The following is a 24,411-nucleotide window of genomic DNA, read 5'->3' as shown; positions in this document are numbered from 1 at the left end:
CCGGCCGCCGGCGGGAACAAAGGGCCGCGGGCTGAGCGCTCTCTCCCTGTGCCCAGGACGCGGCGCTGAGGCTGGTCGCCCGCCGCCGCCGCGCTCCCGCCCCCCCCGCCACACAAAGGCAGCCGCAGCTGGACGGGCGAGGGACCGCGCTCCACGCCAGGGCTCCGGTGCAGCGTCTCGGCTGGTCTTCTCCATACTCATGAACATACAAAGGTCAACCCCTATCACGATAGCACGATATGGGAGACCGCGGAATAAAACCCAGGATTTCGAGGAGCTCTCGTCCATACGGTCCATCGAGCCAAGCCAGAGTTTTAGCCCGAATCTAGGGTCGCCCGAGCCCGCCGGAGACCCCGAACTTGTCGCATTGCGTTTCTTGCATCGGGAAATACTTATTGTTGGAGCCTCTCGAGGGAGACCACGTTTTCCGAGCCGTACATCTGCACAGTGGCGAGGAGCTGGTTTGCAAGGTAATACCTCTCCTCCTTGTTCTCCCCCCGGGTTAGCCTGCTGTCGCGTGTTGGTTTCCCGTGTCTTGCAGGAGGGCCGAGCTCAATTATTAAACAGTTGAGAAACAAAAGGCAGGGAGACAGCGTTAAAGGCGCATCCTGTAACTTTTCCCTCTCTCCAGACAATGGCCACGTTATAGCGGTGGCCCGGAGCCAGTTCTGCCTTTTCCCCGGAGGATATTGTTCTGGAAAGAGCCGTCCTTTAAGTAGGTCTTAACGTGAGTTCAGATCAGGAGAAAGCCTCGTCTTCCCCACTCTCACTTTTCAAAATGGAGTAGGGAATCCCCAGCTAATTTTAAGGTGTTGGGACCTGCTGGCTTCCTCGATTTTTCCTGTCCCTTGTTCTGTGAGTTGGGGTACCGAAGAGGATGGAGAAGCGGGGCGGGGGGAGATTGCCAGCAGCTTTGTCTTAGAAGTGATTTAAAAAAAATCCACGTCGAATTAAGCAGCCTGAGCTCCCTCACCGTGGAGGTTGTTTGCAAACAGCATCCTCCCCCATTGCACAACCGAGCAAGAATAAAACCTGCACACCTACGGTTTTTAGAAGAGCAGACAAAATAGCTATCCCACTCCTCGTAGCCTGCCTGCTTTTCTCTGCCTCCTCCCAATTTGCTCCTACTATTCAAAGGTGAGCTGTGGGAAAAAGAAACCCCCGTGCGTGCACATCTGTGGAGCGATGTTTTCCTCTTTTCGGGCTGAGGGAGTATTTTCCTTTGTTCCTAAATTGCGATTCTCATTGTCTGTAGTGAGCCAGACTTATGCCCGGCAAACTGAGGCAGTACCCAGTAATAGTTTTTATAACTACGTAGCAAATTGCAACCTCGCAACGCACGCTGCAGTGTTTGTATTGTTCCCAAAATATGGAGTTGTGCCATTTGGCCGTCTTGGGCAAATTTCTGGTGTCAAACTAGCTGCGAAACGGAAAAGTAGACGTATTACGGCTTATTTGTGTTTTGGGGATTAATGGTGGTATTACCGACTGTTTCATACTTTCTCATACTTGAATCATAAGAAGTTACGAACTAGCCTGTAGCAGGGAAGTGAAAATAATTGCTTCTGTTCGCTATTTGTAAAGATTGGAGTTCAGAGGGCAATTTAAATATGCTTACTGATCGAGTTATAAAACCTGATGTTAAGGCAAGCTAGGACTTTGTGTGATTATTTAGGGGGAAAAAAGGGCCCGTGACACTGCAAAGGACTAATATCGCATGCTGAACTGAATGCTTTGTTGCTAAACTGAAACAGAACATGAGAATTTCTAGAATGAAAGCCCTGCTCGGTGCAGTAGTACAGTAGTACAGCACTCTAGGACATTGGCATCTTTTCATGAAATAAACAGAGCCCACAAAGCTGCTGCTCTGCCTGAAATTATAGGTGAACTTGCATAGCAAGTGGTAACGCGGGGGCTATGCTCTTCTTTGTTTCCTGTTTGGTTTGCAGGATTAAGGCACTGTTTTGATAACAGTATGAACAGCGTAACTGCAGCTCACAAAGGGTGGACTTTATTTTTTTTCCTTCCCTTTAAGCTGTATGTTTTTGAGCCGATCCTGACATTTGAATAGTATCAGTTTTTCCATATGTGCGAGGCACTACTAGCTGTGCTCCAAAAATACGATCTCAGCCTGAATTGCTAGTTTGTGAATATGCAGTTGTCAGTCCTGAACTCGGCTTAATTTAATGCGGGCTTTAAAATGCCTGCAGTATCGTGACTACTATTTGTCAAGTAGCCTTCCGGCTAAGAGACCTGCTATCTGGTATCTTATTGAAGATGCTCTTAGAGATTGCTTGCAGAAACATTGGTTTGGATAACAGACACATACTGATGATTCTCAAGATTCATTTGGCTGCACCCACTGACTGTACAGATGCCGTTATTTGCTTCAAGGCTCTGTGGCATCCAAACAATGGTAACTTCTCGCTTCCAATTCCCAGCAAGAACTAAATCAAACTGCAGCTTATTGGACATTTGCTGAATTGAGGCCAGGGATCTTAAAAGCTGTGATACAAAGAAGCCCTTTATAAAAGGTATGCTAGACTGTAGCAGTATGATAGCTTCCCATCTCCCCCCTTTCAAATGTAGTACTGGTACATATCCAGACCTACTTACTTAATGTAGTCTGAGAACCACAAAATGTAACTAATTTATATCAGGATAATCTGGTTAGGAGAGAATTCTGGAAAGGCTTTTTTTTCACATCAGGGTTTGAGCTGCGTGAACGTTCCTGCTTAAATTTTATTTTATAGCAGCCGCTTATACAAGAGCCATACACTTACAATGCAGTAGTTAGGAGTTTTGAGATCCAAATGTCAATGAATTCTCCTCCGGAATGAATTACACACCAGGGATTTTAGCAACACTCCCTCCCCACCCCAGTTCTGCTTCCCTGGTGCACCCTGTCGCCAAAATGCCTCAGTGCTAATCTACCCGCCCCCCCCCCCCCCCCCCGTAAAATGTGTTGGATCTGTTTGGCAGTCTGCCTTTAAGGTTGGTTTTGCCTGTGCCGGAGTATAGCAGCACAGGTACGGGGTGGGGTGAGAAAGAGGTGTGCGAGGAGGGGGTGTCCCAGTTTCTTGGGGTTTGGGTCCTTTCCTGCGGAAGGAATTTGTTAGGATTGTGCTCTGTAGCGTTAAATGACTCGGGTTTTGAAGCCTCAGGTAAAATTTTGATCGAATGGTATCTCTCTCACTCAGTTTTGAAAGCTTTTTAAAGGTTCAAAGAAAGCAGGGAGATTTGCTTCTTGGAGAGGATACAGATACCCGCTATTGGAATACAAATACTAGAATAGAAAAAGAAGAAAAACAATTGCAGTTTAAACCAGTTGGGTAGAGACCTATACCAGTTCTTCATTTTTATGTTCAGTTAGAATGACACGTGACTACCTTAAATTCTTTTTACCAAAGTAACAAAACACCCAAGAGTAAGTTACATATTAATCGAATCTTTATGCTGGTGGAAATGCTAATCCCTTGCTTTGTAGTACCTCTGGAGCAGGTATAATTAAGAATAAAAATCACTCCTATGAATACTTTGCTCATATTCTCTTTTAGCACACTGACTTCTGTTATTCTCAATGAAGTCTTTATTTTTTCTTGTAATGCGGGCATTTCTCAATTGACTCAAATACTGAATCATTCGTCATCACTAGATTATAGTAACTTTTTATATTTGGGTTTCCCAGCAGCCGTCTTTAATTCTTACAGCTCATTCATAAGATCAGTGATAACATACTTACTAGTAAAGGGACACTTTGCTTTTAGTGGAGCACTTAATTGAAATGCAGAGAGTTCAGGGTGGTTTTGTCTTTGCCTTTTGAAGGATGTTTGTCTGCACTCCAACAGGCAGGGCTATTTCCCGGGTTGTCCTTCTGATCTTATAAACAGCCATTGTAAAACTGAGACTTTGAAAGTGAAAGTGACTTTGCTGTTTGTCGGAGATGAAAGAAAGGCAGGAAGTAAATATGAATAGCAATAGATGATATTCTAAACCTGAAAATCCTTAAGGCTTTAATGGGTTAATAAAATCAAGAGAGAGAGGCATGTGTATCAGGGTGCATTTAATATGACGGCTTCTCTCAATACAAAGCTACTGGCTGTATTCTCTATGAGTTTATTTGGATGGAAAATAGAAGATAAACACATTTCCTGAGTACTGCCCTTATACGTCGCTGGTCTTCACAGTTTAATTCAGATTACGTTCTCAATCTGATGAGCTATTAGCTAATGAAACTATTCTTGCTACAAGTTTTGAAGACTAGCCTTTCCTGTCAAGGTTACTCGTATCTTCTGGCTGCTGTTGTGTAGTCTGTTTTGTCTTGTCCTCAGTGCCTTGAGCTTGTGACATCCTGTTTACATCGGTGCAGCTTCAACAGCAGCATAAATTGTACTTAGAGATGGTTCTGTTAACAGAATTAGATGTACCATAACTTCACTGTCCTTCATGTCGCTAACCCTGGCTTTACTGTCATTATTTCTGCAGGTGTTTGATATTGGCTGCTACCAGGAGTTATTAGCACCATGTTTTTGTCTGCCTGCACATAAAAATATCAACCAAATTACTGAAATAATTCTTGGGGAGACAAAAGCGTATGTGTTCTTTGAAAGGAGCTATGGGGACATGCATTCATTTGTTCGTACCTGCAAGAAGCTTAAAGAAGAGGAGGCAGCCAAACTCTTCTATCAAATAGCTTCTGCTGTTGCACACTGCCACGATGGTGGACTGGTACTGCGAGATCTCAAGCTGCGAAAGTTTATTTTCAAGGATGAAGAAAGGTAAGAGTCTCCTTTACTTTACAGGTGGGGGTGCCTGAGGTCAGGTATTCAGAGTTACAAGACGCCGTGCCCTTCGTTGTCACCGTACCATTCGTTTGTGGTACGCAAGGTGTTACACCTTCTTTATTTTCCTCTGCAACCTGATCGTGGGATGGATGTGCCGTTTTACCTTCTGGCTTAGGCTTTAAAGTAAGTATGGAGCGTGGTCTGCATCTGTGCCTGGCCTCTGCATCTCCACCTAGAGGAGCACCCTCATGCCTCAGGAGGGGACGTCTCTGGGGGGCAGGCGCTGCAGAGATGTCTGGTGTAAGAGCTCCGCTATCGTGAATGCTTGCTTGTGTTAAAAGAGGAAAAGAGCAAAAGATCCAGTATGTTAAAGAGGGTTGGGGACTGAAATAGCTCATTCCAGTGAGGAGGCTTGAAGAGGAAGAACAGCCAAGGGGTTAATGCTGACGCAGGTTGGAGGGAAGGGCCGTCAGTGCTTCGAAGGACTGCTTTGAGGACAGCTGCTTGCTTCCCGTGCTGGAAGGGTCTGGAGGCTGCTTCTGAGAGTATTATGTGGTCACTACTCATACTAAGACTAAAACTGCCCTGCTGTGTGGGTGCCTGTTTTTAGTATGAGAGCTGTTGTGGTACTTGGGGAACTACTTTTTTTTTTTTTTTTTTTTTTTTTTATTATTATTATTATTATCTCCTCCCTGCACACCCTCCTCTCAATAACTGAGTGGTAAATGATTTGGGGAAGGAGTATGGGAGGACAGGGAATGCAGTAATGCTGGATGCTCTGGGTATATTGTTGAAGTGATATTCCTGATGTTACATCATGTGTTTGCTTGCAACTTCCACATAAGGCACTGGAGTAGTAAACACTGCCAGAGTAATGTCAGGCTTTCACAGAGGGATTAAATTGGAAGATGACCATTATGAAAAAAAATGAAACTAAATGGGGACAGGGCCTGCCTTTGTGCTTCTTCATGTCTTGGTAGAGGATGGGGACATGTTTTTCCCTTTTAGTTAAATCCTATAAATTGTCTGAAAGCTTGTTCAAACTGTTGCAGAGTGAAATGGATGTTCTGGAGAGCTTTGTTAAAAATAACCAGTGCATATCAATTCCATTTGGGGCTGTTCGGGGAAGTTATAAGCAACAGCTGAGGCACGTAAGTTTTCTACAGGCTCAGTAAGTCCATGATCTGAGAATTAGAAAAAACTAATACACAATTCAGTCAGGAAAGAGAAGTTCCTGGCCTTAAAATAAAAGTGACATCCATCTACCCTGTTTAACTGTTCTCTACTGAAATTTTATCACAAGCTGAGTTTTGCAAAATAAACTTCTCCTTTTAATCTCCTTACAAACTGAAAAATAAAAGACATCTTTTCACTTCTTAATTCAGTTCAGCAAATAGCTATTCCTTATTTTTCTACCGCAGCCCCAATATATATGGTTACCCTTTCCTTCTCTTCAAATAAAAAAGCCTAAAATGAAACTAGCTTAATGTCCATTCAGGCGAGTAATGCAAAGCAGATAGATGTAAACTGCACTTTCACAACTTTTACTCCGAGTTTAATAATTAAACACCATTATAGCATCTCTGATGCAGATAAGAAGGAAACTTGTAGAAAATAGTTGAGGGAGGGATTGTTTTCTCTTGTAGCTGATAACATCCTAACGTTAAAATGGATTTTTTTTTCTTTTCCTGGGGACATATGTAAACTTGCGTGGTTTTGCATGAAGGACAGGACTTGGAAAAGCCGCTGCAAGCGAAGGCAGCGTGAGCTGAGGGCAGTGCAGTGGGAGCAGCCGGGGGCCTGTGCTGAATGCTTTTGAACTCCTACCCTGCCGCTTACTAGGAACTGAATGCAACGCGAGGCACAGGGCCAAATCCTTTAGCCACCCAAGAAGAGTGGTGCGTACTATAATAGCAGTGTTTGCTTTTATGAATGTTTTTAACGTAACTGTCATCTGCAGAATCACACAGTTACTCACTTTTGAACAGTGTCTTCTAATTATACAATAAGTCACTTTAAAGGTCAAAGAGGACTTGCAGGTTATTTTTAAGATAATGGGAGTGCGGTTTTCTCTGGATGTAATGTTGATTTGTAAGTAGAGAGGTATTGTAATCCTTTCTCTGCTAAATAAACAGAGATGAAATCGTGCGAGATAGTCGCTGTTTGGTTCTGTTTCTGTCTTTTTCCACATGCTCAGATCATCAGAATGTAATCAGTCATCACTTTCAACCTGCTGCTCTACTTAGGCTGAGAAATCTTCCTGGTCCTTCTGGGTTCACGGAGGTGTTTGTGTGTTGCTTGCACCCCTCCAAGCTCGCGTTTCCCTGAGGCTGCCGGTGCTGGTGAGGATGGCGGCGTGGCGAGCAGCCCGCCTGTCGGAAGCTGCCATCGCCGGCAGTGCCTGGGAGACGGGTGCTGCACAATCTCTTGCTCTTTGATACTGGTAATGAACCGAGGGGGAAGAAAAGAGGTGAAAATGATGCTTTGAGAAATATGTGTGAACTCCACTGCTGCGTGTGGCCTGTTCTTCTGAGCTCTTTCTCAGTAGTTCTTTTCCGAACTATTTCTTCAAGTCTGTTTTTCTGCAGTTCACCTTTAGTACCTACTGCTTTGAAAGTTTCTCTTCTCAGAGACTCTCACAGCTTTTATTTTGGTAGAAGAAAAGATGGGAAATATCCGGCATGCAGGCAACACATGAATGGAAAACTCACTGCTGCTTTTTTTTTTTTTTTTTTTTTTTTTTTTTAGTAAGATACTTGTCTGCTCTTAGCTGAGAGCTGCCAGACTGGAGGAGCTAGAGAGAATGTGAAGGATACGTGGAAACAGTTCCATTCGTTTAAAAAAGAAAATCAATTAAAGCATTTCTTAGTACATACTACTTCCATTGATCCTAATGGTACCTGGTAGTTCGATACGAAATTGGTGCTCCTGGAGTTTTGCAGACAGGTGCATACAGCATTGAAACTCTTTCCACCCCATTCCCATTATCTAAATTACAGCTGGAATTTGCAAAGATTCAGGCTCCTGACCAAGCAGTGTCGTGAGTGCTCTTTGCTCCTACTGATGTCACTGCTAAGAATGCATGTGATGTTCTCGTGATGTACTAAGTCAAAGGTAGACTGCGATGGTGCGTTAAGTCTTACTCCTGCATGTGTGTAAATACATCAGCACTTAAAATGAAATCCAAAATTCCACACTGTGGAAACAAACAAAACCAATTTGTCTGTGTTTCAAGGTACTTTACCTATAGCTTCTTTTAATCCTGAACTGCAGAAATTTTGAAGATATGGTAAATTGCATTCCATGAAAATGATGTGTGCTGTTGCCAAGCTCCTTAGGTCTTTTATGGTGGTTTTTTGTTTTGTATAAAAGAAGGTTGGGGGGTTGTGTTTTTGGGGGGGAGGTGTGTCTGTGGTTCCATTTGTAAACAATAGGTGAAATAGCCAGTCTTGTAGTATTGAAATTTCAGAGTTAAGCTCCTTAAACCTGCAGCTGATCTTGATGAAGCAGAACTTCTAAGGCATTACAGCATGGCTGGAAATGTTTTGTAAGACTGGATTAGCAAGCAGCAGCACATCCATTAAATGAGGGCAGTGACTTTCAGAGCACTGAAAATATGGAAAACAACACTGACTTGCCATGCTGAGTCTCGCCGGACTTTCTAAACTAGCTATAAGATTCTTGAATACTTTAAAAATTGGGTCCTTAACCTTCTAAATAAAACTTGAATCCAAAACAGCGGAGGTGAGCTAAGGTAAAAATTGTGGGTTTGTATGTTTTCTGCCTCCGTCCATGTTGGTAATTTTTTCTTGTCCTGGCTATTAAGCCAGGTCAGTGTTGATGTCATGAGGCTCTTGCTTTTGATTATTTTTGCTGTGGTCATGTCATGGTATTTACAGTTTTCCTTGTACAACCTGTCCTCATAGTAGGCCCTTGGGCAGAGCGACTGTGCCCTTCTCCTAGCTGGTGTCCCACAACGATGCTGCAGAATGGGCAGGGCTTTTGGGGTTTTGCTAAAAATAGCACTATATGCAGTATATAGCTAATAAAACAGTTCATCAGTCTCATATATAGCAGATACTTTGAGAAAAAGCCACCTCAAAGATCTCAGAATTAAATCAAGCATTTCTGTGTTGGTTGTTCCAATGGTTTTCTTAATACAAGAACATTTCTGCTGTCAGGGAATTATTAATTTCTTTAGTGCATTTTTAAGCCTTTAATTATATTAAAATACTAGCTGTCGTAATATTTGAAGCTTAAAGACCTTGTACATTCATCATACTTGTTGAAGGGAAAATTAAAATAATTTTGGTATTTAGATATTGTAATTTTCCTGTATTCTTTGAGTAAATATGAGGCAGGTGGGATTCAATAAAAATAAATAGAATTTGACAGTTTTTGCTCTGCACCGGGAGAATGCAGCCAGTACAATACACTAATCTAGAAAGCCTGTGTTAGCATAACATATTTATTTGGTGCTCTTAGAATGCTTTTTTTTCTTTTTTTCCTCTAGAATTTCTCAGCTTTGAGTGGATGATGCTTTAAGGTGACCTAGTTATGTTGTTTGCAATCCTAGTGATACAAACTTGATCCCACAAAAAAATACAGAATGCATATACCGACCTTTTTCCAAGTAGACCTTTCATTTTCTTGTAGTTAGTAGTAAGTTTCCTCCCCAGCATTTGTCAAATTTTAATGCGGTCAGCTGCTTTTTCCCTGTGGTGTTAGAACTTGCTGTTTTACTTACAATTCTATAGAGAACAGGTAAGTTAACACTTTCCCTAAGTCCTAGAAAGAGAGTGGAAGAAAATCAAACAAAATAGGAGTGCTCTTTAAATACCGGAAGATTTAGAAATAAAACCAGTCTTCATCTGTTTTTGTCATTTAAGCATTTCACCGTACCCTGAATGGGGCCACAGGACCAAAGAACGTAACTTTTTCAATAGTGGAGAATCATAGGTCAGATTTCAACCCAGAAATTGCTATTCCTAGAATATGGGGAGGAAGGCAAATTTCTTCACTGGCAGCAAATCTCTGCTGTCAAACTTAGGACAGAGGATGAAGCAGTTGCACAACTGTTTTCCGCAGAAGGGTTCGTGCTTCCTTTTGCCTTCGTGTGGTTTGGTTACTAAGCCTCTGTTGTCTCCCGGTGTTCCTGGGAGCAATGCACTCTGGATTTCTTGGGTATGCGGTACCCTTCCCAGCGGGGCGCGGGAGGCTATCTGCAGATGTCGAACATCACACCAGCCCTGTGAAGTGATAAATCTCCTCCCGAGGGCATAGATGGTCATAGAGGTTAAGTGCTGCACCTTAGGTCATAAATGAAAGCAAGAGCGGGGGAAAAGTTGGCTGCTGCCTGGCCCCGGGATGAGAGCAGGAGCTCCGATGGACCTTGAGTCAGCTCAAGGCCCTTCAGTGAGACCCGAGTGGTGAGAGCCTTTGCTGTAGTACCCAACTGTGGAGTTTGCAAAGGTTTCCTCGGGCTCTGCTATATTTTGGTATTTGGCTCGTAGTTTGATCTGTATCTTTTCTTCTTCACCCTGTCTTCACTCTTTTCCCTTTGCAGCTTCATGCACTCGCTGTGCTGAAGGGTGCTGTTGAGGTGCAGCCCAGTGCCGTGCTTGGAGCAGGGGGGGAGTCCTGCTTGGGGGCCTGCGCTTAGGCTGGCCCGCACTGCTGCAGGTTGTCCCCATGTCCTGCCCAGCCTCCCCAGCCACGCTGTCTTGACTTTCTGAGAGGTGCCTCTGGCTGAACGCTGTGTTACCTGTTGGCTGCGATGCCTGCCGTGGTTGGGTGCCCATCATGAGATGCCCATCACAGGATTGATCTCTCCGCTGATAGGTGCTTTGCAGTCCCTGGAAGTAGATGTCTCTTGAGACATCTTGCATTAAGAGTTCAACGGCTGGTCATTTTGAAGACTTGAAAGCCTCCATCCGTAGACTCGGTGCAAAATACTCCATGTTGACTTTTGAGCAGAGATTGAGGACGTCTGCGGATGTCTGTGCTGGGGGTGAGGAGGGGAGGCAGGGAGCCTGGCTAGCAGCAGCTGCAGTGAACGGTCATGGTGAAATTCTTCTGCTGCCTTTTCTTCTAATTGTCTTTGTTATCACACTGTGAGATTACTTCAGGCTTGGGAGGGAGAGGAAAGGTGGAGATTGTAAACAGGAGCCAACCTGGGGCATATTTAGTCTTAAGCACCTGCTCTTTGGTAGATGTATATTGCTTGGAGGCAGGTTTACAGGCATCTAAGCAAAAGGTTTCCAGTGGGGTTGTGAAATAATGGCCCTGCTTTATCTTAGAGGTGCTGAGCACTCACTGCAGGCTCAGAAAGTGTAGGGCTTTTTTCACAACATGCAGTTATGTTAACAAAATAAAATTTTGGTCTCCTTTCCCTGTGCAGCTTCACCGTGCGTCGTATGAAAAGACCTAGAAAAGATGGCGAACGCAGCATACAGTTGGCAGCAGAGCCTTTTAAAATTCTGACCTTCAATGTGATCTAAAAAGCTAAAAGTGAGGTGAAGTACCTGCTCTGAGCCAGATGCTTATCAAATAATGGACTCCTCGCAGTATTGTAACCGAGCCCCTCTGTGGAAGGGTCTGCATCAGATTTCAGATCCCGCACCCCAACACGTACATTGCTACCTACCTACCTACTTTTTGGGGAACGTGTTGTCTCCTTAGGCAATAAGGGCATGGAAGAAGCTAAGCAGAAGGCATACAGGACAGGCTGTTGCCAGCAACCCTATCTGAGTGTTGTAAAGCTGAGGTCTTTGGGGCCCCAGCCCTTCCTGGAGGTGCGTGAGGGGGTGACCTCGGACCATTTTTTTGATGTGGAATTCTGCAGGAAAAAAGCCAGCTTAAAACAAGTTAAAAGCCCTAAGTTGCTGGGTCCTGCACGTCAGGAAGGGGGTGCGGGGCAGGGCTGAGTGTGCTGGTAGCATCCCTGTGGAGGAAGGGTGGGGGATATGTAATTTTTAGAGGCTTCCTCATTCTGCGGAAGTACCAATGAGGGAATCTTCCCTTAGGAACAAGGTTCATCCTGTAAACCTGTGCTGCCTGCGAGTCCCAGTTGTCTTTTGAAACATATCCTTGAGCCTGTTTCATTATGCAAGAGATGGTTTGTCTGACAGCCTTTGTGCAGGGTTTGGGGTTTTTTTTCCCCTGAAGTTGTGTAGGATGTTGTGTGGTGAACTCCCAGGCTCTGTGCTGTTACGCACTGGAAGGGATCTTACAGTGAAAGGAGCAGGATTTAAATTGATGGCATAACATTTCCCCTCTGATCCCATATGCCTCACTGCCCTCGGAGGAGATAGGGTAGTTCTGAGTTCAGAACGAGTCTTTGCACCAAGCTGCAAATCATTTGCACGGAGCTTCGTTAGCCGCCTTCCCCATCTCACTGTCTCCGTGACGGCAGCCTACTTCTGCATTATTTAGGAGAGATTCCCTTAGTTAAAAAAAATCAATTGGCAAAAGATAACTGTTTGCAATGTCGAGCTTCCCTTTTATTTTTTTTTTCTCTTCTTGTGACTCTAATAGCATGATTGCATTCATGCTTGTCTCTCTTTATGATGGGGTGCTAGCAACTGACCTTGATTAAATGACCTGTAAATTATTGGCCACATAGGAGCAATCCCTGATCTGCTGGACAGTTGATGGCTTGAGTGCCTCTACCTAGGGAAAGGCTTTCCTGGCCTCAGTCAGAGTCATGTTGAAATATAAGTTAGCATTACTTGGGTGCCGCCTTTTTTTTTTGTGTGTGTGTGTAGGGAGGAATCTTGTGAGGCACCTCTTTCCTTTAGAAGTTGCTGGTTTATATTTACCTGCAGACATATTAATAAAATGGCAATTCAGATGGCAGTGACAGTTGTTTTCTGATCTCTGGAGGTATGAGGCTGCTATATAGAATCTGTAAATCTGGATCATCTAATTTGGACCCACCCTGAACAGCAAGTTGATGGTGTACCTGGCGTGGCCATAGCAGGATGGCTCCTTCCATCTTCTCCCAAAGCAGCTGATGTGGCTGTCAGCTGGGGGGTGGTGCTATACTAAAATTGTGGGTCTGGTCGGCAGTTAGGGTTTCCAAAATGGTAGCGGTGGCTCAGCTGTGGTTCAGGTGTTATCTCCCATACAGATGGCTTTGGGGACAGACTAGAAGCAACTGCTTTCATTGACTCAGACATGGGCTCCTTTACTACTGACTGTTTATTCACTGCAGTGGAGATATTTTCCTCTGAAACACTCAGACTTTCAGTCAGTATTTCTGCTTTAAATGTTCCAGACTTTTTTTTTTTTTTCTCCTGCCTTATGAGCTTAGAGCCCTCTGAATAATTCCACTGATTTTGGTATGGAAATTGTGTTTGCTTTTGGAGAGCAAGTGTGAATGCCGGGTTCTTACAGCCCTGGCTTCTGTGTCAAAAGGCAGGATAGCAATTTGCCAGTAGCCCCTAAGCTCTGCAGGGAGGAATAATGCGAATCACTCTGGAAAAAAAGTGTAGGATGTGCAACAAAGCTGTCTGCCAGAGACGGGTGCTAACTCAGGAGGTTGCATTGAAGAATCTTCTGGAAGACGTTTAATTGATTAGGTTTTGTTACATTACTGAAGAGCAAAGTCTGAATGCAGTCAAGTAATGAATGGCATATTGATAAGAAATTCAGAGTGGTATTGTTTTTCATGGGTTTCCCTGACGGTTTCTATGGGGACAAAGACGCATTTCCCGTCTGAGTGCTGCTGCTGCCCTCTGATTGCACTTCTGTGGTTTCATTCACCAGTAATGGGGAAGCATTCATAGGCAGAATAGCTTCCCCTTTTTAAATAGCCATGATTCAGGGTTGTATTTTTTTTTAATGCATTAGACTAATGCAGTGTTTTATCAATGATCTGATAGATGCATAATGCTCTTTTTCCAAGTGCTTATTCAGGGTCTGCATTAAAACTTGAAATTATGTACTGTAATTACGTAAGCCTTGACAAAAGTCTTTGTTGCCCTACAGTATGTGTACAAAGTGATTCTCATCCGGCTTTGGCAGTAGTTTACATTTGAACTTTAGGGATTAATTTTGTTGCAAACATTTCAATGGTTGAACTCGAGTGCTGATGCTTTTGGAAAACTTTTTTTTCTCTTGTGGGGGTCCTTCAGTTGACTGATGTGAGTTAATTATTTAGAGAATAAGAGTTTTTTACAAATGTGACTTTAAAAAAAAAAAGAGAATGATTTTCGTTTGTCCTTTCTATGCTCTGTGATGGGAGGGCACTTCAAAGCTGATTGTGATTTCACATCTCAGCGTTTGGTTTTGAGTCTGTCCCTTGCCTGCCAAGTGTCGAATTTAGGGTTGTCCGGTTACTCTGCAATTGGATGCACTCCCCACCCTTTGCTGTGGACGTTTTGTATTCTCAGAAACTACTTGCAATTTTAAGGGTCTGTTTGTTGTTGTTGGCTTCTATTCTTTTTCCTGGATATTTGATTTCAGTGTTTCCTCTGAGAGAAAGTGTGTGGGGGAGAGAGAGATTGCTTCTCATCCAGCGTGTCTCTGCATTTCTGTGTATTTAGACTCCCCTCTTTCCTGTTCCCCTCCACCCCCCCCCAAAAAAAATATCTCTGGCTTGCAGAAAACAGAGCTCTTTTAGGCAATGCTTGAAGAGTGGAGGAAGGGAAAGCCAGCCAGAGCTGGAAGCTGTTTCTCGCAGAGATGGGGTGCTGCGCGCTGGGAAATAGCAGTTCCTGAGCCAGGCTGCTCCTTTTTGATTGCCTGAAAAAAACCAAACGTGAAATGACTGCAAAAGGGGAGTGAGACTTGCCGTTTACACCTGTGTATTACCCAACTGTAGTTGGATTACAGACTGTTCTGTATGGGAGGCTGAGGCCTGTGAAGTCGTCCGTCACTGGTGAAAAGGGGCTGGAGCGGGTCTCCCCAGCCCCGGTGCTGGCTCGCGGTGAGGGGTGCCGGCAGGGCCCTGGGCGGCAGCAGCTCGTGGGCACTTCTGTGCGTCGGCTGTGCCGAGCCGGCGAGCCCTTCCCTTACTCCTGCGCTCTCCTTGCTGTCAGGATGGAAAACCCGCGTTGTCACCTTCTGCAAAGACGCCCAACCTTACAAATGGAAATGGGAACCCCCGAGTTGCTTCTGGTGGTAACTGGGAGGGGGAGAAAGTCACGCTGGGGCTGCGTGCCTGGCGCTACGCGCTCAAGAGATGCGGCTCCCGGAGTTCGCTGCGCCCGGTGCCGTACCCGCGCCGGAGCACCGCCTCGTCGCAGAGGAGCCATTTCGCCACTTGCACCTTGTACGCGAGGGTGTTACTGGTTGAGGGTTTGGGGGCTAGCAAGGAGGGAGGAGGAGGACTGAAGGTTGTGTTTTTGTTTAATTTGGGACCTTTTGTTTCCTCAAAGCCTGTCAACTCAGCAGGATGAAAAACCTGGTTAGAGTGTTTGCTTCATTTGGCCGCAGCTTATGGAGGAGCAGGCAGATAAGGGCCAGCTGTTGTTCCATTTGCTTGCTTAAACAAAACCTGCTGTAGCATGCACGGAGGGCTGCAGGCTGCAGCACCTTGCAAGAAAAGCAAGACAGAGATAAGGCTTTTGTATGCTGCTTCTGTTTTATTATCAAGAAATGATTTCTCCTGTTGGAGAACGGGATGAATTTTTGTGACACACCTTGCAGTCTGCTCTTTGTGGTTTTGTACTGCGACCATTGTAGAAAATAAGAGATTAGGGAATTCCAATAATTTTCTGTAATATAAAAGCTTCTCGTTGAACTGTTTTTCTAAATTCTTCGGCAGCTCTCAGAAATGTAAAATAGGATGGGAGGGTAAGCAGCGTTTCCCTGCGCTGTTGACGCTGGGATGGCAGGAGAGCATGTGTGGGGGGTGAATTCCCTCCTGGAAGTTGTTTATAAATAGCATGCTCTGCCCCGCTCCCTGTGTGTGTGTGTGTGTGTGTGTGTTCTGCTTCTGTTAGTTAGCAGGAGTGAGTCGATGCTTTCCTGTCTGGCAGTTCAGTGACTTAATGCATGTTTGAGTAGCTGGCCTCACCGTTTTATTGCTACACATACTTTTCTCTGGAAAAACTGAGGTGGGCTATGCAAATGGAACCACAACTCATGTCCCTGCCTTCCCTTTCATTTCCTCCTCTCTGTTCTCGGCCCTCCTTGGTGTGTTTTTCTCTCTGGGCATTCCTCCTCGCTGCTCTTCCCATGCTGTGCAGGTGCAGTAACGTGTCGAAGCTGAGCGTCATGAAAGGACTCTTCTCTAGTCACTCTCCGGTTTTGGACCCTCTGAGCTGTGTACCGAGGGAAATTGCTGTGGTCTTGATAATGGTGGTTACGTTTCTCCTTGCAGCCAGCTTCCTGTGTGAGGTATTGCTGCTGTAAAGTATTGTTTGAGTGCTAATGAGGGGTTGTCCATTGCCAGGAGAAGTGCTGTTAGGCTGGCAATGGGTAATTAATCAGGAAGCAGGTGTGTTGCGCAAAGCCCGTCAGCATCCGCGCTGGAGGAGAAAACACTGGCCTATTTAAGAAGAGAAGGAGCTGCCTTGACGCACCGTGCTTGGAAGCCAGGTATTCTGAATTCTGTATTTATGACTTCCTGATTCGAGGCACGTTGCCAAAGGGGCTTTCACCTCTGCTGGTAAACGTCTCTAGCTGTTGAAAAGGTCCAAGTGTCATTATGAGAGTTTATGGCACAGTTGCCTCGGGAGTACTCCACGGAGTAAAATGCTCTTCTGTTGGTTCAAAGAAGATAGTGCTGAGCTGCCCTGGAACCCGGTCTAAGCCAGAGCTGGCCCAGCTGTCTTTTGCAACTCGGGCCCGAGCAATGTTGTCTTCTGTAAACATTTAAGAAACAGGGCTCTCCTTGTCTGTTTTAATGCCTGTTAAATGATGTGCTTTAGTCAAGAGATGCGAGTTCTGCTTTCTGGGATGAAGTTCAGTCCCTGCCTGTGAATGTCTGCGGTGTGGGAACATGGCCATGACACAGGGCTAAGAGTGATCGTGCAGACCGGTGAGGCTGAGGGACGAGGACAGTAATGCCTAAAGTTGAGTTATGATCCCGAGTTGTTGAAAAGAAAGCCTGCACTACTGCTAGGTCACTCTTCCATCCAGATGCACTGGACGAGGCCTGTTACGTTGTAGTGATTCTGCTCTCAAAACTAACCATTGCCGGCAAATAGTCGAAAGGCTAATCAGTAATCCTTTTGGATGCCTTTAACAGGGACAGATTTTTAAATATACTTACAGATTATAGCAGTGAGAATTTAAAAGGAAGGAAAGGTTATGTTCATCTAGTGCTATGACAAGCAACTCAGCATCATTTTCTCTGCTCCTGTGTGATATCCATAAGGGAAGAAAATTCTCTTGCAGCGATAATGACTGCAGCACAATGACAAGTTCACAGTGCTTTGCAGGCAGAAGGAGTTTGCAATCTAGGTAAGGCATCCCTGTCATCTCTCTGCAAGCCCTTTTCTAGCCTCTCTGTTCATTCCAGTGAGAGGATCTCCTTTGGTTCATCTGGGTAGATAAGCTTGCTGTTAATCTTCGCAGCATTCAGCTCACCTGACCTCCCTTTGCCCAAAGGTCTATTTAGGAAGACTGAAATCTGTTAAAATTGCTCTTCCTTAATGCTGGGATAAAGAAAAATGTTGGTTGGTCAGAGGGATCATTTAGGGTCAGAGCGACCATTTTATTCCTGTTGGACCTTGTGGAATTACAGGTGCAAGTAACTGCTCACCAGTGTGAAGGTGTCAAAATAATCTTGTCTGGTTAGGGTTAGGCTTGTATGTGGGCGTGAGTCCTACACAGGTACCTTAGAGTGCAGCCACCACAGAAAAAATCTTGAGGTTTATGTCTCCTTTTGGAAATCATGTCTATGTAAAATTTACCAAACACATGAATATGGCAATTATTTTTAAGACCTTACTAGTGAGTTTACCGGACATAACTGTATTTGAAATCTTGTAGCTGTGTGTGTGGCAATATTCCCTATATGTCTCTAATACCTCTAACCAGTATAGAAGAGACAGTATCGCTTATCTGTAACAAGTGCTGTGAGTGGGACTTTAAACTCAGGCACTCCTGTGGTTGTTGAGTTTTGTAGAGTATTATTATTATAACCATGTAATTGTAACAGCCAGGAATTTGTGTTTTGATGTTTACTTACCTTGATGGTTTTGGTCTTTTTTGCCCGCAGGACTAGAGTGAAATTGGAAAGCCTAGAAGATGCTTATATTTTAAGAGGAAATGATGACTCTCTTTCTGATAAGCATGGATGCCCAGCCTATGTGAGTCCAGAGATCTTGAACACAAATGGCAGCTACTCTGGCAAAGCAGCGGACGTATGGAGTCTAGGTGTCATGCTTTATACCATGCTAGTTGGACGCTATCCTTTCCATGACATTGAGCCTAGTTCCCTCTTCAGCAAGATCCGTCGTGGGCAGTTTAACATTCCAGAAACTCTATCCCCCAAGGCGAAATGCCTCATACGTAGCATACTGCGTCGGGAGCCATCGGAAAGGCTGACTTCACAGGAAATTCTGGACCATCCGTGGTTTTCTACAGATTTTAATGTATCGAATTCAGGATATGGTGCTAAGGAAGTATCAGATCAGCTGGTGCCTGATGTCAACATGGAAGAAGACTTGGACCCATTCTTTAACTGAGCACAAAGACTGGTGTTCAGAAGGTACACAACCTGGAGATGGACACATGAAGGAGCCCTTCCTGACCGTGTTAAATCACATCCTACATCAGCCTAGCTTGGTAGCAAAAGACACTCAGAGGTCCTCGGATTGAGAAGGAACCTCCACAAGGAGCTAATATAACAAATGTAGCATGGGGACAGATTGGGGGGGGGGGGGGAGCTTGCTATCAGGTTAGATTGATTTGGAGGAGAAAAGGCAGCATGGAGCAATTGTAGCTTCTCACCTTTTTGGAGCCAAGGAGACTGCACATGCCAATTCTGGTGCAGCTGTATCACTCCTGTTTCTGTTCCATTAAAAATAGTGGTAACTCACAACAAATAGAAACTTTTTTGCCTCAGCTCACATCTTGGCATCGCACTGTTAGATATTTAACTTCAGCCATTATTCAGGGAAAGTACAATTGGCTAACATTTTTTTTAATCGGATGTCTAATAATTAATGGGATTAATTTAAGAAAAAAAATTAGGTGCACAAAGACGGACATGAAAAGTGGGTGCTAAAAACAAACAAAATTTCAGTTCATGTCTCTTGATAGCTATTTTCAACTCATTTCTTCTAAATAAACTACTTAATATTCTTGTCAGGAAATGACATTTTAATGCTTTGTTCCCTTAAGGGGAAGTAACTGTCATTTAACAAGCTGTTCTGTTTTGTGTCAAATGGTTTGTTGCAGGAAGCTATTATAACTCAAACTTCCAGATGCATTACTGCTATAATAGGGAAAAAAAAAAGAAGAAAACTGTATAATTATTTTTTTTTTTAAGATATGAGATACTGGCTTCCATATCTGCCATGCTGCACGTATATGACTAGAGGGGGCAGAGAGCCCCTAATCGTGTCTTTATCTGAGAACCGATCTCTTCTTTAACCGACTGGCCCACGTGTAAATAGAGGGCTCTTTATTATTGAAGAAGAGTATTGTGGGTTTTTTCTTTGAATTCCTCTCAACTTGGGAAAAGAATTGTTTGGGTTTGATTTTTGTTTATGTCCAGAATAAGAAATAAGAGGGTATTAATAAGCTGAACATTTATATTACAGATATTCCTCTTGAAACATACACAGTAATATGCACCTTTTGTATTGTCAAGACTTATTCTATTTATTGAAGAAAATGTCACAGTAGTGATGTATTAAGCCAGTACTTCAATTACGGGTTGACTTGGGATGACATGTTACATGCTGTAGTTAACACACTTCTTTTCTGTTCAGGTATTTCTGTCCCTAAATAACTTTTTATTTAGCTTCTTTTTCTAGATAGCTTTATTTGATTTAGACTGGCAAATGTTTTTATTACTGCTTTTATATTGCTGTATGATATTGAAATCTCTTGGCATAAATATTTGTGTTTCCAGTACCTCAGTTGTTCTGATATTACTGCCTGTATACGTTTTGTGAAGTGGTCATGTTTTTTGGGTAGGTACATGTGGACTCTGTAGTATGTAAATGTTACTTGAATTTGTGCTTAATTATAGTATGTGGCATGTGCGTACAGCTACTTGGCATTTGACGTATGGATGCTATTTGCCTGCCTTGCAGGAAAGTTATGGTCCCACTCTCAAGAGGATGATGTTTCACAGTTCTTTATCAAGAGACAAAGCTAGCTGCAGCTGACCTGCCTTGGTTCTATTTTGGTAACTAAGAATATAAAGGAGTAATGTTTTTACACTCTGAAGATGGTGCTGTGTCAAGAAGGACTTTTTTTTATTTTATAAGTACCTTATAGGAGGAAAGATTGGTGATGTGCATGGTGGGGTTTTACTGCCTCTGGTGCTTTGTCATGTATTTGGTTTAATGTTTTTGTCCTAATCTCTTCAATAAATAAAATTGTGCATATTTAACTAAACTTCACTGGTGAACGATGTTCTTACTGAATGTCTGAGGTGCTGCAGGAGTTTGCTGCGTTAGGATCATTTAGCTGGTATTTTTTGTGCTGCTAACAAGCTCTTGCCAGACCTGTGAGCTGAGAAAGCTTAGCACTTACATTTACAAGGTAACACTGTAAGCCTTTTCATCAAAAATTTTACTGTTTGCTATGAATGAAACTGGCTTTTATTTTGTTTGTTTTCTTTTGGCTTGTCCCTACCACTTATCAAGCCCATTTACCTTTTTCAAGGAGGGTATTGAAATGCAGTGAGAACTATGTCTTTTTGGTGATGGAGGCTCTTCGGCTGATGAAGAAAAAGACCAAAATGGAGCAAGCTGGCACTTGCACTTTCCAAAGTCCTAGAAAAATGTACATCTTGCATTTGCACCTCAATTCTAGAAAGGATGGATCTGGAATAGCACCTCCTAATTTACTGTCTTTTATTTAAGGCCAGGTTCTGTTTCTGTCATTCATCTGGAATAGTAATTTATAGATGCAGGTAGTGAGATCACGTAGAAGTGCATGTGGAGTAATGAGGTGCTTTGTGAACACGGCAGGACAGATGAATCCTGATCCATTTAGAAAAGACCATTTGAATTGGGCTTTGATGTGAAACAGGATGCAGTCTGTTTTCAGCAGTTCTATGGTTTGAAAAAGCTATAGGTGGCTCATGATCACCCCTAAAGAAACCCCCAGCTCCAAACCTCTCCACTTGAAAATAAGAGTATAGCACCAAAACTGCTAGCAGAGGGATTACTGTTGGGCTGGCTAACTTTGTGCTACATGATTTCATCCTAGGTAATTCCTGGCATGTGTTGAATATTTCAGTTGGTAGGTTGAGAATTAAAACCGTTGATTATAGCACCAACCAGAAATGTTATTAACATGTAGAAACACTTGAAGATCAGTTTTTAAATGATCTGTATGCCTGCAGCCAAAGTTTAAATTACTTGAAACTCTTTCAAATCAAACTCCCACAATAAATGTGCTTTATAGAAAAAAGCAGATTGTAATCAGTCATAGAGAGAAGGGGAGGGGGAGCAGTGAGGATTTCCCTCTCCCCCACTAAAACTTATGTGAACGGCTTCTGTTCTGTTTGGGTGGAAGTAGTTAGACCTTATTTTACAGCAACCTGCACGCTTGCTTTTTCACTGCCAGTAATTACATGAAAAATGTGGCTGACTAATGATTGCTCGTTTGCAGTGAATTTTTTATTCAAGGCAAAAGCTTTCTTGGTGTTGCTGTGGAAGAATCCTTTGGCAGCTGAAGTCAGCTTTATAAAATCTTAAAGGGGTGCCTTGGTTTTGGAGCTTCCTTGTCCCCAAAGTGAAACCTGAGAGGGGGATCTGTGATTCAAACAGCTGATTTCTGGCTCTTTTTTTTAATTTCTGCTTCATGGTTGCTGTTAGTGGAGTATGGGTATAGCACTGCTTGCTGCAGAAATGCCTCAACAGCTTTCTTAGCCGTGCTCAACCCTCGATTTGGGTAGCAACCACAGTGAGATGCAGGATTTTGCTGAGCAGAGACTGTCAGATGGGCTTAGCTCCCCCCCCCAGTCCTGGGGAAAGGAATGATCTTCTCACAACTGTGCAGGGTGGAAGGCTATGTCTACGAACAAAACCATTTCACAGAAGGTGACCCGATGGCAGACTTTGGGAGCAGAGGCCCCCCAGCCCCTCTGTCTCCTCTACCCCTCTCAATTAAAAAAAAAAAAAAAAATATTTACCACAACATTTATTTTGTCAGTGCAGCACTGTTGTGATTTCAAGCTACAGGCTTTTCCTCTGGACTGCACAAACAAGTGAGAATTATTCCTTTGGCACCGTGATGTTATATAACCTGGTCCCTTAGCCTTACTGAGGTGTGCATGTGTTACGGGGATAAACAAGTCAATTAAAAATGCATTCTCTTAAAGATTAAATAACCTTGGTAAACCTGTGTTTCTGGAAAGAAAAAATTGAAAAAAAAAAAAAAAAGCCCAACCCAAGCCCCTAAAGCCCCAAACTGCACTTTCCTGGCAGTCAGAGAGGAAGGGTATGAAATGTGATGCCAAGGAAAAATTATTGGGAAGGGGAAAAAATAATACTCCTCATCCTGAAATGATTATGTTGAAATTTGGAAATGTATGAGTGAGCTCTGTGACTAATAGCATAATGAATACCAAAAGAATTAGTAATGATCAGTTCTTTATTCTTAAAGTTTTGTCTAAGGTTTCTATGAAAAACTTGCTAATTTAATAAGTGACAGTACAGCTAACAACTTAACTAGCTTGTAACTTTCCTATTCTTTCAGTAGAAGCAAATGTTGAAAATTGGTAACACGATGAGACAAATTGAAATCAAAGTGTAAGTAAAGCGGGGTATAAATGACCTGTAATATGGTGTAATTCCACTGGAACATGAAAAATGACTGAGGAAAATTTCTTTCAAAAAAGTCAAAAAAACCCCCCAAAACTTAAATCAGGCCAGTTCTGGCACTGACTTTTGACTTTGCCAATGTCCTTGAGAGTTACATTCTTGGTACCAGTTACGATGCCTCCGTTTCTGCTTTTTTGACTTCTGAATTAAGCCAACTGAGGCTATTTGCTCAAAATTGTGATCCTCCTGAGATGCCTCCCCAAAGGCCTCTATACAAGTTTGAAACTCTAGGCCATATTTGGGTTAGAAAGTTTTAAGTATATTGGTGAGTGTATGTAAATGTGAGGAAAAACGTATTTACAGTGATGATTGTGTAAATCCTGAGAAATTAATCTGATATTATTTGAGCTGATGTAAATGAGTGGAATCCATTTCTTAAGGGCCTAAATGAGCCTGAGTTGTGTGCTGAGAGGTGTCTTTTGTTCTAGTTATTATTCAGTTTAAATTCGTTTAGACTCCTCACAAAAAATGGCTCAGTACAGGAGTGGATCGCATTGTTCTGGCTCTCCTGCCTCCTTCGCACAACTTCCATAGCCTGCAGGGGAAAAATAAAATAATCTTGGTGTGGCAGCTTGTGGAAAGTAACAGGTTAGCTGCTGCATTTATTTCTGCTCAAGAGATTAAAGCGTAGTTGCAAAGCTGGTGCTGACATCATTCCAAGCACACAAAAAGCTGACGTCAGTTATACGGTATATTGCAAGGTGTTTATCTGCATCTGATTAGGTTAGCAAAACGCGTACTGCAAAGGCAGCACACAAAGAAGGGAACGGTGTGTTAGTCCGTGCTTCCCACTTGCCCTCTGACACCGGCGTCGGTCCTGGAAAGGCTGAAACACTTTGTGCTCGATAAGGCCCCTGTAAAAAACCTGTGGAGGTACCATTGGTCTTGACTTTTTCCCATTTTAATCTCCAAACATCAGTGTTAAGCACAGAGTTTGTTTGAGGTGGGTGTTGGGCAGCCCCTCCTCGCAGGGAAGTCCAGGTCTGAACTTTTGGCCTCCACGAAGCCAATCAAAGTGACAAGGGATGCTGTGACACGGCAGCGCAAATGCCGATCTTCTCTTCTGCGTGCTCGTCAGAGTGTGGGTAATCGGTCAGCGAGGAAGGCAGGAGAGCTGCCGCTGCCCGGCGAGTAGCAGGGTGGGAGGCTGCCGCCCCTGCCTGCTGTCCCGCCCCTGCCTGCTGTCCCGTCCCTGCCTGCTGTCCCGTCCCTGCCTGCTGCCCAGAGTGTGCAGGCAGCACCGGCTGCTGCCATGGGAGTCCGAGTTATGCTGCCTTCGCTCCTCCCGTCTGCAGCAGTGTGCGGGAGACGTGGAGAAAAGCAACAGAAAACAGGTATCTTCCTCCCTTCGGCTGTGACCAAATGTACCCTTAAAACCAGACGCTTCCACCTGTAACTGTAAATACCTGCACTAAGAGGACACCTGGATTAGTGGGCTCTACGGGTCAAGCCAAGTTCTTCAAGACATGGGGCAGAGGTGGGTAAGTGTCTGGTTTCTGCTTATACTGAGACCTGACTAAAGAACCCACACGCGTTGTGCTATACAAAGAGGTCATTAAGCGTACACTTATGTTCTATGCTTACCCTTAAAAGGACAATTTCAGCGTTTGCTCTGAGTACCTGGCTTGGATATTTGTGTGTGCTTCCACAAGAGGAGTCTC

General features: G+C 43.8%; 1 protein-coding gene across 1 annotated transcript; it reads left to right on the top strand.

The window, feature by feature from the left end:
* Positions 1 to 199: 199 nt before the first annotated feature.
* Positions 200 to 20,312, top strand: TRIB2 (tribbles pseudokinase 2). The gene is given in 4 exon segments (XM_030037698.2): positions 200 to 334; positions 336 to 470; positions 4,486 to 4,778; positions 17,959 to 20,312. Coding segments are annotated over 4 exon segments (1,032 nt in total). The 3' UTR covers positions 18,428 to 20,312.
* The last annotated feature ends 4,099 nt before the right edge of the window (positions 20,313 to 24,411 follow it).

Source organism: Aquila chrysaetos, chromosome 15, assembly GCF_900496995.4.
Source record: "Aquila chrysaetos chrysaetos chromosome 15, bAquChr1.4, whole genome shotgun sequence".
Taxonomy (NCBI): Eukaryota; Metazoa; Chordata; class Aves; order Accipitriformes; family Accipitridae; genus Aquila; species Aquila chrysaetos.
This window is presented reverse-complemented; position numbering and strand designations above follow the sequence as displayed.